Source organism: Heteronotia binoei, chromosome 1 (assembly GCF_032191835.1).
Source record: "Heteronotia binoei isolate CCM8104 ecotype False Entrance Well chromosome 1, APGP_CSIRO_Hbin_v1, whole genome shotgun sequence".
NCBI classification, from domain to species: domain Eukaryota; kingdom Metazoa; phylum Chordata; class Lepidosauria; order Squamata; family Gekkonidae; genus Heteronotia; species Heteronotia binoei.
In genome coordinates, this window is record NC_083223.1 from 159135178 (window position 1) to 159151739 (window position 16562).

Here is a 16562-nt window from a genome sequence, read left to right on the forward strand (position 1 = left end):
CGTATTTTAGGGGTTCCCAACTGTGTCAGCCATGCTGCAATGTGCCTAGAAAATGGAATCCGTTTGATTGAGACCAGGGCATGGCTACTAACAATAAAGTTTTGGTTATGCCTACACTTTAGGGCAGACCTTGCTAGTTATATCCAAATGATGCTAGTGGATTCCTTTGTTTCCACTTGGTATAGTCAGATCCAGAAGAAAATACATTCCATAGGAAAATACATTCCCTTGGACAACCTCTGTATGCTAAGTGAAACGCAGGCATTCAGAATCCTGAAACAGATGATCTTAAATATTGAGAAACAGACCCTTTGTTCTTCTGGACATAAAACTTGTTCCCCTTTAGCATTTGGTATCTTCCCAGATCATGGGCTGCCTGCTGCCTACCTTTCCCAGATTACTTCACCCCAGTTACACTGTTTTTTTATGTTAGCAAGACTCAATGTTCTACCTTCAGCGGTATTGTCTGGGAGCTTTACTAACATCCCTTATCAGGATAGAGTCTGCCCATGTAATGGAAGGCACCTTGAAACGGTCGCCCATGTCTTACTTTATTGTGATTTTTATGGGGAAGTGCGGGACTGCATAATCAAACCTATTCTGTCTAATTTTTATGGATTACCTGAAGCAAAGTTAGTTTTTTTTCTACTATCTGACCAATGTTCCCATATCACAAGCCTGGTTGCAAAGTACCTTTTGGCTGCCATAACAATCAGGGAGCAAAAGACTAGCTCCCCTTCTTGATGTTGGACTGGTTTTATAGCTGAAACTCCATGTAAATTTGCTGTACTTTTTATTTCTATGCCAATAAAGGTATTTGGATTTGGATTTGAACTGCAGATTTTTATGCCAGACTAAATTTGTGTGATATCAAATCGACCACTAGAGGGATCAGAACACATGCAGAACAGACACGCCCCCCCCCAAACAGGAGTTTACCATGGCACAGAGTGGTAAAGCTGCAGTACTGCAGTCCAAGCTCTGATCACGACCTGAGTTCAATCCCAGCAGAAGCTGGGTTCAGGTAGCTGGCTCAAGGTTGATTCAGCCTTTCATCCTTCTGAGGTCAGTAAATGAGTACCCAGCTTGCTGGGGGGAAATTGTAGATGACTGGGGAAGGCAATGGCAAACCACCCCATAAAAAGTCTGCCATGAAAACGTTGTGAAAGCAACGTCACCCCAGAGTCGGAAACGACTGGTGCTTGCACAGGGGACTACCTTTACCTTTTTAAAATGAGAATGCTGAAAAGCCCTCAATTATCCAAATGTATAATCAACAAGGAAGTTTCTTGCATGCTCTATTCAGGGGGAAATACACATATTTGAACCAACTGAAATCCTAGGATTCATCCTATAGGTAGAAGCTATAAAGTTGGAACTACTTGACAATTTTAAAGGATTTGCTAGTGTCTAGTGTGTTTGATCTCTTTAGATACCAGTCACTACTGATCATGCATGTCACATACAGAGATTGCTGTATTGATTAAAAAAGACTGCTATGCAAGTTCATAGGTGATTTTATCAATCAGCTGCTTTAAGTCCTCATAGATCAAATATTCTCCATATTATATGATAGCTGCCTGTAGAGAAGTAGGAAATCAAACTTTGTTCTTCAGGTGATTGTAATTACCACTTGATAGTTCTTTCCAAACTCCAATCATATATTGTATGTAATAAGAACAATTTCAACATGGCATTTTGTTGAATTATTTTATGATTTTAATGTTTTTAATTGTTTTAATGTTTTATGTGTACTGCCTTGGGGACCCTGATCAGGTGGAAAGGCAGCCTAAAAATGTTTTAAATAAATAAATAATATGGGATGGAACCTAGTCCATGACAAATTTATTGCCAAATAAGTGGATGTTCAATGGGTAGTGTATACACTACATGTTTCTGTAATGTATTATCTAACAGAAGAAGCAAATAACCTGGTATATTCTGTGGGAATGTTTCAAGGTATACTGTGGCACATACATGAAGTGGATGGCTTAAGAAATAGTGAAATTCTAGAAGTGTTTGATCTTATTATTCTGTAAATATGAAATAGATTTGTCTCCTATTTGCCAAGTAGAGAGGTGAAGTGTTTCTCAAATTTTAATATTTAATGTATCTTCACTGTAATTGAAATCAGGCTTCAACCAATTCTCAGTTAAACTACAATAGCTGCTATCTTTTATAACACTTTAACAATTGTTACCACAGACATTTACAGCCTGGTGCAACTCCCATCTACGGAAAGCAGGGACACAGATTGAGAATATTGAAGAGGATTTCAGGAATGGCCTTAAACTGATGTTGCTTTTGGAAGTGATTTCAGGTTTGTTTAAAGATTTTCATATCCTCATCATAACATATTTCTAACACTCATCTAGACTTTGTAGTACATTGTTGCAGAATCTATTTCAACTGAATGAGGCTAAGTAAAAACCTCATTGTCCACAACAGTGCTCCAGTGTACATAACTACACATTTTATTAATACACATCATTTCATGAGACATGAATGCAAAAGGAGGGTTGCAGCCTCCAGGTGGGGCCTGGAGAACTCTTGCTATTACAGCTTATCTCCAGCTGGCAGAGATCAACTCCCCTGGAGAAAATGGCCATAGCTTAGAGTATGAAATGTCATCACCATTGTTTCATGCAGGGCTTTTTTTGTGGAAAAAGCCCAGCAGCAACTCACTTGCATGTTATGCCCCTTGATGCCAAGCCAGTCAGAACTGCATTCCTGTGCATTCCTGCTGAAAAAAAAGCCCTGAAGGTAAATGTATAGATATAACAATTTAAGTTAAAATTTTGCTGCTGCATCAGAAATACTCAAAATGATTCATTTTTATGCTTGCATTTCTTTTCAGGAATGGACTCTAAAGTCAGTAGAAACCTGTAAAAATTGATATTTAGTTTTTAGATAGCATAAAACATTGTCCCCTCCATCAGTCTAGCCACTGGGGCGCCTGCAGTCAGATGTCAGAGTGAATAAATGTGTGCAATCTGTTTTTCTACAGGGGAAAGACTACCAAAACCAGATAGAGGGAAGATGCGCTTTCACAAAATTGCAAATGTCAACAAAGCTCTGGATTTTATAGCCAGCAAAGGAGTCAAACTCGTCTCAATTGGTGCAGAAGGTACATTAGAAAAAAAAAAATTAACAGCGACTCAGCTTTCAGCCATGAAGGCTGTGTTTCTTCTGAGAACCTGCCTAAGCAATGTTTCACAGTTTAGAGGCTTGGTTGAGTTCAGTATGCCAGTAAGGTCTGTTAGGACTTAGGAACATTCCATTCAGATTCTGTCTTCCCTCAGACAGTTACCACTTATATCAGAATGAGTATTTTATTTTTTTAACAGCAAAGATAGATTTAAAATATTTTAAAATAGGGGAAAGCCTCAGCATTAGCACTTTCCTTTCTTATTCCTCTCTGTAGGCCTGATTTAAACATGATGCAGGTTAGGTTAAAAACAACAACCCTATTTCATGTTTAAACTGACAACAGGCAGCCCAAAATAGTGGCCAAATTCTCCCAAGTAGAAAGTATTTCATGTCGTTTCAAGAAGCCCTTTAGGGCACACTTGGCTTACCTTACTATTTAGTCTGAGAAGAGGGCAGCAGAAGCACTATCAGAGGGGGAGGGAAATGCAGAGGCAGCAGTAGTGTAGCCTCAGAGGGCTGTCTGAATTGGTTGGTACTTCAAACAGTGCTCTGATGGACAGTTCTTTATTGATGAGGAATTGGATTCTCTGTCATGTTACAAGCCCGGCAGATAGGAGCCCAGGGCTGAAGTGTTGCATAATCTCAGAGGACAATGTTCTTAAAATGCCTGTTTACAATTTCACACTACAGTTAGCTGTGTGTATAGTTGATAGCCACGAGAAAACCTAGGCAACAATTTAGAGAAAATGGATGTCCCTAGTTATCTGACAACCTGTTTCCGCTCCCCGTGGAAGTGACCCCTCTGTCTCCTGCCACAGATAGATCATTTAAAGCAGCCTTTAGGATTGGATCAGGACTCTCCTAATCCAATTACAGACATTTAAACATCATGTTCTATTGATTTTCTGAGTACAAATAAGTTGGGGGGGGGGATCAGACCTATAGTTTAAAAGGTCTGGACAAGCTCAAATATTCTTTGGAAAAATAAGATCTTTTACCTGTCCCTGACCTCCACCAGTCTTCCAACTGTTCCTGTGGCCACCCTGATGGCAAGAGGACTGGCATCACTTGGCTAGGCAATGTGTAGCTAGACTGGCCAGGTTATCAGGCAAACGAGGAGCTGGTGTGGGAGGTCAAGGAAAGCTGCTGGGCAGGGCATGTGTGCTATTAGGCTTGGTCCATATAACAGACCAAATGGCAGAGCAGGGAGGAGGCTCCACATCTTCTCTAGGATGTAGGACTCCAGGAGAGACTTGGAAAAAGAGGAAAAGGAGAATCAAGGTGTGGTTACCTCCTCCCCTCTCTTCATCTGAGGCTTGTGCTGGTCCTGTGGTGTGTTCACACTACACTATATAATGTGTTTTACTTCCAGATGTTACTGTGTAAGAATAGCAAAAATCTGGATGTAAAATGCATTATTTAATGTGGTGTGAATGCACCACTGGAGTCTTGACTGGAACCACAGAGGCACACAGGGAGAACCAAGAAGTTGTGGACCAATTGAACCCCCCCATTACATTTTGTGGACCCACTGAACGCCATATTAAATATTTTAAAAACCAGAAGACATCAGAATAAACATAGAAACTGTAACTAAAATATAGGCTTTTAGTTTCTTTGTGACAAGTCATATTGCCAAACAATTCTGAATTAGTAGATACTGGAGAGAGGCACTGAACTGCATTCTAGATTAACATATTGTCTCTGAACCATGTGTCATTTCACTCTACTTGAACTCATGTGGACCCCAGCAGGCACTCACCTTAATGTTTAGTAACAATTTCCACCTTATATCTATCACAATATGAACAAGGTCCAAGTAAAAATATTGTATTTTCTCTGGCTGTAAACAAGAACTGAACCAAGTGAATATGATGAGGGGTGTCAAAGTACCTATTTGTAGACAGATAGCAAAGAATTGTATTATGCAGATGACAAGAATAAATTGTAGTTTGCTTGAGAAGGGCATGAATTAGGTTAATTGCAAGGTTTAAGAACATAAGAGAAGCCATGTTGGATCAGGCCAATGGCCCATCCAGTCCAACACTCTGTGTCACACAGTGGCCAAAAAATTTATATATATATATATATATATACATACACACACACACTGTGGCTAATAGCCACTGATGGACCTCTGCTCCATATTTTTATCTAACCCCCTCTTGAAGCTGTCTATGCTTGTAGCCGCCTCACCCCGCAGTCGACGTTTCTCCAAGCTAAAGAGCCCCAAGCGTTTTAACCTTTCTTCATAGGGAAAGTGTTCCAACCCTTTAATCATTCAGTTTCAGTTTTAGTTTGCTGTATTACGGTCCATGACCAAATACACAGCACAATGCAGGCCAACAACAAACACATAAAAATTGTAAAAATCAAGATGGAGCTAAATAGGTGAAACGTAAGATATTTAAAAAATAAATGTGAAAATAAAATATAGGACATTAGTATGAATAATGAGATATGACAAATAATACAGTAGTGGTCAAACATCTTCTAGCTTAATAAATATAGTACATATAATAAAAAAATTAAAAATTATACAGCTCCAGTTCTAGTTGCCCTTTTCTGGACTTTTTCCAATGCTATAATATCCTTTTTGAGGTGCGGTGACCAGAATTGCACACAGTATTCCAAATAAGACTGCACCATTGATTTATACAGGGGCATTATGATACTGGCTGATTTGTTTTCAATTCCTAATAATTCCCAGCATTGCGTTGGCCTTTTTTATTGCAATCGCACACTGTCTTGACATTTTCAGTAAGTTATCTACCACAACCTCAAGATCTCTCTCTTGGTCAGTCTCTGCCAGTTCACACCCCATCAACTTGTATTTGTAGCTGGGATTCTTGGCCCCAATGTGCATTACTTTGCACTTGGCCACATTGAACCTCATCTGCCACGTTGACGCCCACTCACCCAGCCTCAACAGATCCCTTTGGAGTGCCTCACAATCCTCTCTGGTTCTAACCATCCTGAACAATTTAGTGTCATCTGCAGACTTGGCCACTTCAATGCTTACTCCCAACTCCAAATCATTTATGAACGAGTTAAAGAGCATGGGACCCAGTACTGAGCCCTGCGCACCCCACTGCTTACCGTTCTCCATTGTGAAGACTGCCCATTTATACTCACCCTCTGCTTCCTGTTAATTAGCCAGTTTTTGATCCACAAGAGGACCTGTCCTTTTACTCCATGACTCTTGAGCTTACTAAGGAGCTTTTGATGAGGAACTTTATCAAAAGCTTTCTGGAAGTCAAGGTAAACAACATCTATTCGGTCTCCTTTGTCCACATGTTTGTTCACCCTCTCAAAGAACTGTAACAGGTTAGTGAGGCAAGATTTTCCTTTACAGAACCCATGCTGAGTCTTCCTCAATAACTTGTGTTCATCAATGTGCCTATTCATTCTGTCCTTGATAATGGTTTCTACCAATATTCCCAGTATTGAAGTCAGACTGACTGGCCTGTAATTTCCCGGATCCCCTCTGGAACCCTTTTTAAAGATGGGGGTGACATTTGCTACCTTCCAGTCCTCAGGAACGGAGGCAGATTTCAATGAAAGATTACATATTTTTGTCAGGAGATCCACAAGTTCAACTTTGAGTTCTTTCAGAACTCTTGGATGTATGCCATCCTGACCTGGTGACTTATTAGTTTTTAATCCATCTATCAGTTGTAGGACCTCCTCTTTTGTCACCTCAATCGGACTCAGGTCTTTCAACACCCCTTCCAAAATAAGTGGTTCTGGAGCAGGCGAACACTTCTCATCTTCCACAGTGAAGACAGAGGCAAAAAATGCATTCAGCTTCTCGGCCATTTCCCTATCTTCCTTCAGTAATCCTTTTACCCCTTGGTCATCCAAGGGCCCCACTGCCTCCCTGACTGCTTTCCTGCTTCTAATATATTTGAAGAAATTTTTATTGTTGGTCTTTATGTTTTTTGCAATATGCTCTTCATAGTCCTTTTTTGCCTGCCTGATCACAGTCTTGCATTTGATTTGCCACAGCCTGTGTTCCCTTTTATTAATCTCACTCAGACTAGCTTTCCACCGCTTAAAGGAGTTCTTCTTACCTTTTACAGCTTCCATTACCTTGTTTGTTAACCATGTAGGCCTTTTCTTATATCTGTTTGTGCCTTTCCTAACTTGTGGTATATATTTTATCTGAGCTTTTAGGATTGTAGTTTTAAATAGCCTCCAAGCTTCCCCAAGGGTTTTGAATGTATTTACCTTTTTTTTCAGTTTCCTCTTCACATGCCTCCTCATCTCAGAGAATTTACCCCTTTTAAAGTTAAACGTGGTTGTGCTGGTCTTTTGGAGCAACTCTATTTATACAAATAGTGAAATCAACAACGTTATGGTCACTGCTCCCGAGCGGTGCAATCACTTTTACATCTCTCACCAAGTCTTGGGCATTACTTAGGACCAAATCCAGGATCGCCCCACCCCTGGTAGGTTCTGAGACCATCTGCTCCATAGCACAGTCATTAAGAGCATCTAGAAACTCAATCTCTTTCTCTCGACCTGAACCCAATCAATCTGCGGGTAGTTAAAATCACCTATTACGACACAGTTTTACGTTTAGCCACTATCTTCAACCCTTCCATCATATTATAATCATCCTCTATCTTTTGATTTGGTGGGCGATAACAAACTCCCATAGTTAAATTTCCTTTTGGGCCCTCTATTTCAACCCAAAGCATTTCTAGAAGGGAATCTAATTCTTTGACCTCAGTCTTACTGGACTGTATAGCCTCTCTGACATAAAGAGCCACCCCACCTACAACCCTTCCCTCCCTATCCTTCCGATATAACTTATATCCAGGAATCACCATGTCCCACTGATTCTTCTCATTCCACCAAGTTTCTGAAATTTCCACAATGTCTATGTTTTCTCCCAACATTAAACATTCCAACTCACCAGTTTTACTTCGAACACTTCTAGCATTTGTATACGAACATCTATAATTTCCCAGGCAAGTTAGACCTGCAACCTTCCTCCTGCTGCCTTGAGACTTTGGCAGGCACTCCATACTGTTTGTCACCATCTCAGTGGACAACTCTGATCCACTACCCGGTAGAAAAGTAACAGCTAACCCTTCATCTCTTTGAGATGAGTCCTCCCAAAATGTCCAGAGACATTTCATCTCTTGTTGGCTTTCCCCCAAGATTTAGTCTAAAAACTGCTCTGCCACCTTTTTGATTTTAAGCGCCAGCAGCCTGGTTCCATATGGGGACAAGTGGAGATCATCTATTTTGTACAGCTCCCGCTTGTTCCAGAAAGCATCCCAGTGCCTAACAAACTTAAATCCTTCCTCCCTACATCATCATCTCATCCACACATTGAGACTTCAAATTTGTGCCTGTCTCTCCAGCCCTGCACGTGGAACAGGTAGCACTTCTGAGAAGGCTACCTTGGAGGTCCTGGCCTTAAGTCTTCTGCCTAGCAGCCTAAATTTTTCCTCCAGGACCTCACGACTGAATTTCCCCACATCGTTGTTGTCAACATGCCCCACGACCACTGGCTCCTCCCCAGCACTGTCTATCAGCCTATCTACAACACACGTAATGTCCGCTACCTTTGCACCAGGCAGGCAAGTCACCATACAGTCAGTAAGCGGTTTTGCCACCCAGCTGTATACTTGCCTAAGGATCAAATCACCAACTACCAAGACCCCCCCTCTCTCCCTGCCCAGGGATGGTTCCTTGGCGCAAAAGGATACCCACTCACCAACTGAAGAAGAGGTCCCTTCTGAGGGTGCATTCCCCTTATCCTCAGCACGGTGCCCTGTTCCCTCTCGACCCTCATGCTCCCTGGCAGCAACGTTCAGAGCGGGGCTCATCTAATACTTCCCCGAGAGTCTTCTCCAAGTGCCTAACTGTCTGTCTCTGCTTCTCCAGGTCAGTCACCTCGGTCTCAAGGGAACAAACTCGTTCCTTGAGTACCAGGAGCTCCTTGCATCGAGCACAAACCCAAGGCTTCTGTCCTGTGGGCAGATAGTCATACATGTGACACTCAGTGCAAAACACTGGAAAGCCCCCACCCCCCTGCTGGCATTCTACCTTCATGATAGCTCTTTAAAAATATACAGTCCCCTTTTAAATCTGTTTGTTTATGTGGCTCTCCTTCTGGAGGGTCAACTTACCTTATTGGGAGCACAAGGAATCTTGGATCCTGGTCCTTACAGAGCCTACAGGCTAAGAGCCATAGGCCAAGAGCCCTTTAGCTCTTGCCCTTTGGCTCGTGCCTCTGGCAAGGTGCAGCTTAATAATGCAAAGAGAATGGGGAACACAGCCACTCCTAATCAATCAGCAACAATCATCTTCAATCACCTTCAGCCCACTCCAACCAAACAGACAGCAGTTCCCCAGCAACCACAAACTCAGAATTTTCATCAATCACACAGTCACACAAACGCAGAAATTCTCAGCAACTTCCCCAGCTGCTTAGCTAAACTTCACCCTTATATCACTTATTCTCTGCTCTCTCTCAGAGCTCTCTGAAATGTGCTCAGCCTCTGGCAGAGAGATGGGGTAGCTCAGAGCCTTGAGTCTCTCCAAACCACAGCAGGCGAGAGACGTTCACAATCAGGAAGGTATAAGATGCAGCATGCTGTGAGGAGAGAGGTGGGGTATCTCAGACCCCAGTAGGGGAAAGGCATTCACAATCAGAAGGGCATAAAATTTGGGTCCTCAGCCAAGGCACCCAGTAGCTAGGCCCCACCTCTTAGAATGAGTGGAGAGATGAGGTAGCTCAGAGCCCTGAGTCTACCTAACACTCAAACTCCAGTAGGGGAGAGGTGTTCACAGTCAGAAATAAATGTGCTTTTTAAAAGCCAAACAGAATAGAGGCTGCAGTGCTGAGCTGAGGGTATATATAGCGTTCTGATCCCGTAGTGCAGAATGGGAACTCTCTTACTGGCAGCCAGCAGTTCCTGTTAAGTTTTAAGTTTAGAGGGCCCCTAGTGGTGTTTCAAAGGCTAGAGAATTTCATCCTTCTGTTCCTTTGAGGTTTTGTAAACAGTTTGATTAAGCGGAAAAAGTGTCTGGAAATGTATCCATTCATGAATCACCATGAACTGCTGTGCACAGCATGAAAGTTCATGGAATGTTTGTGCTGGTCACCCCATCATGAACATCGATTTGCAAACCATGCACTGGACAAAATTCATGACAAACGTTAATGCATGAGTCCATCCTTATTTGTATGCTCCCTCTCTCCTTGACTCACATGGCATGCCAAGACTGAAGATGGAAGTCATGATATCAAATAGATGTAATACAGGAGGGAATAATGTGGTGAAGTAAAAGGGCCTCTCCAAATCAGTGCAGAGATATAAAGAAGATTCAACTGCCCCTTCGGCTTGTCCAGAACATGAGTTAGATGAGACCAATTAACAGGTTTCAATCATATTTGCTTCATTTGGCAAATACTCTTTGTTTAACTGGGCTTTGTGTTAATCCTAAATGTATTCATTTTCATTTTATTCATTATATTTACTGTCTTTCCATATATACAGGTATTTTCAGTGAAAACAGTGAAGTAACAATAGCTTTAATATTGTTGTGATCCACCCCGAGCCCCCCTGGAGAGGGCAGAATAGAAATCGAATAGACAGACAGACAGATTAAACCAACCATTTAATAAGGGGTGAATAAAGTGACTGCTCCCAGCACATGAGGTAGATCTCCAAGGCTCCAAGCCTTACTTACTTTCAAGCAGACCTGCTTGGGGTTATTCTACAATATTCAATTGCTGTATCCTTCAGTAAAGTGTAAGCCACCTCTGCGTATATGAAATCTTTAAAGCAGTGATTTGGGGGTTTACTGAAAATTTAAATTAAGTAACTGTGCATGAATTAAATAACCAAATGGAAAATATAGCAGGTATGTACACTGTGATCACAGTGCATTGTTTGAATCAAATATCTTTCATTTCACTTAGAAATTGTTGATGGCAATGTGAAAATGACCCTGGGTATGATCTGGACAATCATCCTTCGCTTTGCTATTCAAGATATTTCAGTAGAAGGTAAGAAATTGCACCACAAGACTGTCTTCAAGTATTTTATCAAGGTATGTTGACTAGAGCTGACAGTTTGTTTAAGAAAATGATAGCTTTATTGACAATATTGAATAATGATGTGTCACCTGCTATTGTAGCAGCCAGACTGCTCATAAATAAATGTTTAGGACTGCTGGGTTGCTTTTTTCTTTTGTCTTCTTCTCTTAGACTAAAGATAGTATGGTGTAGTATTTATAGAATCCTGGACTAGGAATGGAGAGATTCAGCTGCAAATCTCCCCTTTCCAAGGAAGTTAAAGTAGCTTGGGGTAGTCACTGTCTCACAATACATTTGGCATTGAATCCACTCATTTCCCCCACAGCCATATTGCTGCTTACCCAAGCATGCCAGGACCCAATTTATATGGAGGAGGAATTCCAGCCTTCCCCCACATTGTTCTCTAGAGCCCCAAATGCCCCTGGGAGGTGCTTTTTGCAACATTCAGTGCAAGTGCAGCACTGAAACAAGGCAAATAATGCCCCCATTTTGCTCTCTTCTCCCAGTGCCATGGTATCAGTCTGCATTGCGCAGCACCTGAGTACTGTATGGCTGCAGGGAAAATGAATTGGGTCAAGAGAACCTCAACCAGTGTTTTGGCTGAAACCTAACCTGCCTCACAACATTGGTGAATTGGATCCCACAATTTGTCAACCAATGGAAGAGGAGAAAGGAATGATTTTGGCCCTTTCTCCTTCCCCATCTGCATGACCATTACTCCATGCAGGTTTTCAGTACCAGGATTGAACTTTGCTGAGGTTGGAAATGGAAGTATGAAAGAGACAAGAAGATTGGTGATCCTGCATGGACCTTGCAAGGTTCTTGTGCTGGATCCAACCCATTTTGTGACGTCCATGAGCTCCTTGGTGGAGGGGTGAGATAAAAAGGTAATGCGTCTGTTTCCTTCCAATAAAGAATAGGAAGAATTCCCATGGAAAATTAATTTATTGTCAACTTAAAAATGTAGCTGCCTATTTTTATGCACCTTGCAAGGTTCTTATGCTGGATTCAACCATTTTTTGATGTCCATGAGCTCCTTGGTGGAGGGGTGAGATAAAAAGGTAATGCATCTATTTCCTTCCAATAAAGAATAGGAAGAATTCCCATGGAAAATCAATTTATTGTGAACTTAAAAATGTAGCTGCCTATTTTTATTCTTTCCAAGAAAATGATAGAAACTTGATAGAATAATAGCACCAGCTATTTTGAAATGCCATCTCTGTGCCCCTTTCCTATCTAGCAATCAAGTAGTTCAGCTCTTTTGGAGTTGCCTCTCTTCAGAATATAGGTAATGCATTCAATGAATTAATAACTCAATTTCTAATAGATATACACACACACACACATCAAAATCTTCTGACACAAAGAAAACGTCAAGAAGAGGTGTAGGCAAATTCCACTTATGTTGTCTTCTCATGGTTGAAAGTTTTTGATATGACAGTCTCCTACCTACATTCTGAGCAGGAAGAAAACAACATGATAATTTGGTTGTGATTGATTCTATAAATATTTTATGCTGTTTTGCTTTCACTGTCTGCTGGCTTAGCATAGTTTAGAAGTTTTTCAGTAGGAGGAAGTGGTGAGCTGAGATATCTGTACGTACCTGAAACATATCACAGTATGCTCCAACATTTGTGATGGCTTTCAGGACCACATGATGTTACCTATCAGTTAAAAATCACCAGACTGACAGTGATTTCTCATTAGTATTGCTCTGCCCCAAGCTTTCCCCCCCACAACCCGGTGCAAAGGATCGATTTCCCAACAGTTGCTCTGCAGGCACATTTTGACACATGCCTTCCTTTAGTTCCCCTCATGGTTTCTTAATCCTTAAGAGACAGCATCACAAAGCTGCAAGGGGAATTGGAAGGATCGGTGTATCAAAATGCGCCTAGGGAGCAATTGGTGGGAAATAGATTGCTTCGGGGCAGAGCAATGCTAGTGAGAAATCAGTCTGAGTAATCACAGGGAACAGCTTGATAGGATGGGGGTGGAAGCATGAAACAGAACAAATATAGGCTGGCATGCATTTTTTTTTTGGCCATCAGCTGACTTATGGCAACCCTGCGGGGTTTTCAAGGCAAGAGATGTTCAGAGGTGGTTTGCCATTGTCTGACTCTGTGTCACAACCCTGGTATTCCTTGGTGCTCTCCCTTCCAAATACTAGCCAGAGCTGACCCTGCTTAACTTCTGAGATCTGATGAGATCAGGCTAGCCTGGGGCTATTTATGTTTAATTATTCTCCATCTGTAAAATGCTAGAAGATTTTGTTATTTGGCTCAGGGAATCGAAAGTTTGATAGTACCTCTAGTGGGTTTTCCATTCCCTAATGGATGTCAGCATTGTGTCAGCACAGCGAATCATATTATGAACTTGAGGCATTATGTGTGTAAAGGACACTGACTGGCCCTCAGAAATATTTTCCTTGTGATTAAGATTTCAGTCAGAGAAAATATATAAGAAGTTGGACTGTTGAGGACTTATGAAACATGACAGCATCAAGATTTATGTGTGTTTCCTAAATTAAACAACTTAAAAACAAAAACAAAATTAGCATCTGTTAGCACCTTAAAGACGAACAGAATGTTATCATCATACCTGATGAAGTAAGCTTTAACTTATGAAAGCTTACACTCTGGAAAAAATTCTGTTAGTCTTTAGGGTGCTACTGGACTTGATTTTTGTTCTACTACTACAGACTAACACAGGTACCCACCTGAAATTTACTCTACAAAAGTGAAACATATTTAAATAAAGCTATATCTTGAAAACCTTCAATCTGTGTCATAGATAATGCAACATTTAAAAAAATTATTGCCTTCTAATACCACAGTTTTGAAACATGAATAACATATATGAGATATTTTTTAAAATACAATATTCAGGAAGTGGCAGACCCTTGACAAATCACAAATGTGTATTTTGCTTGAGCAAGCAGATGTCATTCATTATTCAATGCAATATTTAACAAACCATATAGTAAATGATTTAGTTTTATATAGTAAAAGGCCAACGCCATCCTGGGAATTATTAGGAAGGGAATTGAAAACAAATCAGCCAGTATCATAATGCCCCTGTATAAATCAATGGTGCGGTCTCATTTGGAATACTGTGTACAATTCTGGTCACCTCACCTCAAAAAGGATATTATAGCATTGGAAAAAGTGCAGAAAAGGGCAACTAGAATGATTAAAGGTTTGGAACACTTTCCCTATGAAGAAAGGTTAAAATGCTTGGGGCTCTTTAGCTTGGAGAAACATCGACTGCGGGGTGACATGATAGAGGTTTACAAGATTATGCATGGGATGGAGAAAGCAGAGAAAGAAGTACTTTTCTCCCTTTCTCACAATACAAGAACTCATGGGCATTCGATGAAATTGCTGAGCAGTCAGGTTAAAACAGATAAAAGGAAGTACTTCTTCACCCAAAGGGTGATTAACATGTGGAATTCACTGCCACAGGAGGTGGTGGCGGCTACCAGCATAGCCAGCTTTAAGAGGGGATTGGATAAAAATATGGAGTAGAGGTCCATCAGTGGCTATTAGCCACAGTATATATATGTGTGTGTGTGTATGTACATATATTGGCCACTGTGTGACACAGAGTGTTGGACTGGATGGGCCATTGGCCTGATCCAACATGGCTTCTCTTATGTTCATATAGTTGATGTGTTGATTTAGAGAACAATTACTCTTGGTAAGTTCATTTTAGCCTGATTATACTGAAGCAATTCGTTTTTAGGGAAGCAAAACATATCCAGATTGTTCTTTCTGAATATGAATTATACTTTCATAAGTATTCAAGAGAGAGCTTTGTTCAATAAATTTTAGGAGGAGGCAGTAATGATTCCATGTATGTGTCTCAACAAAGCATGGTTCCATTAAGGAGTATCCCCCAAAGTGGTTTGGAAGAGCAACAGAAATACAGCAAATATATCTTAAACCCCTGCAGCCTCCCCCTCAGGCATTATTTATAGTTTATGTGGCATAAGTTGACAGGGCAGCATGCAAAACAATTTCTAACTTTTTAGATAACACTGATGCAAAAATGAGGAAGTAAGCTTTCTGAATACATCCTCTGGACACATCTATATCATACATTAATATTAATGGGCACATTAATATCAATTTAATTGTCATGGCCTCTTGGGCATGGTAGTTAGGTAAGAGTGCTAAGAAATCTGTTCCCATTTACCTTATCTACACAGTGAAGCCAGCATTAAACATTATAGCTGTAGAGATAGAAACAATGATATTAATCTTCAGTTTTCTGTTGGGCAGGCCCAGTGTTTGCCTACACAGAAAACTGAACATCAGTTACAGGAAAGTGCAGCTCTGCTTTCTTATCTGTATACCAACAAAGGAAAGCAGATTAAAATACTGTTTTAATTGTTTTTATATTGGATTTAGTTGGCTGTATTAAAAATAAAGTTGAGCTTTTAAGTTTCATATAGCCCCTTTGCAGTTTGGAAATAAAGGATGTTGCTGCCATAGAGTTTAATATAATAATTACTCTCTCAGATATTCTGAGACTAGTGGTTTGGGAGCTTGTGTCAGACTAATCAAACACAAAGTAGATATTAGAATAAAGAAGAACAAATAATGGAATGTTGCCGGAATCATAGTGATTATATATATAATTTCCTGCATATATCCCCGGGCCAAAGGAGGTAAGACTCCAAAGTACCCGTACTCGGGCCTTCTCAGTTCTGGCCCCACAGCTGTGGAATCAGCTCCCAGAGGAAATGCGGGCCTGCAAAACCACTCTGTTCCAAATGGCCTTCACCAGCTGATACTACTAAATTGCCAACTAAACTTACTGATGGAATAGCACTAAATGTATTAATGTTTTTAGAATTTTATGGATTTAATTAACTGTTTTTAAATGTTATTTATTATACAATGTATGTATCGAATTTTATGCTGTTAGCCGCCCTGAGCCGCTTGGTCGGGGAGGGCGGGATACAAATAAAATGTATCTATCTATCTATCTATCTATCTATCTATCTATCTATCTATCTATCTATCTATCTATCTATCTATCTATCTATCTATCTATCTATCTATCTATCTTCTTATAGGATCACTTGTTCATATAATCTACCACTAGTGAAATAGAGATCTACTAAATGCAACATTAAAGCATTGGAACTTGGGATAAATTTAAAACTAAGCATGAACAAGTCAATTAGTTTCAACATAAGGTAACTTTTAAAAATTAAAACTGGGCCAAAATAATTGGAATCACATGCAATTACATGCATTTTCTAAGAAATATTATCTGTTGACTTAAGCAACATTCTTCCACACTGGTACTTGGCTACCCAGTGGCTATCTGGCTGCTGAGAAGA

The 16562-nt window shown here is 40.5% G+C and overlaps 1 protein-coding gene across 2 annotated transcripts in view; it reads left to right on the top strand.

Moving 5' to 3' along the window:
• Positions 1-16562, top strand: part of ACTN2 (actinin alpha 2) — a 104365-nt gene that overhangs the window by 16555 nt on the left and 71248 nt on the right. Inside the window, exons 2-4 of one of the 2 annotated variants that reach the window (XM_060243288.1) lie at positions 2206-2320; positions 3008-3127; positions 11096-11182. In XM_060243288.1, the coding sequence (XP_060099271.1) occupies positions 2206-2320; positions 3008-3127; positions 11096-11182 (322 nt within the window). Of the gene's footprint in view, positions 1-2205; positions 2321-3007; positions 3128-11095; positions 11183-16562 lie in introns of those variants that run through there. The other variant, XM_060243297.1, reaches the window with a different exon arrangement.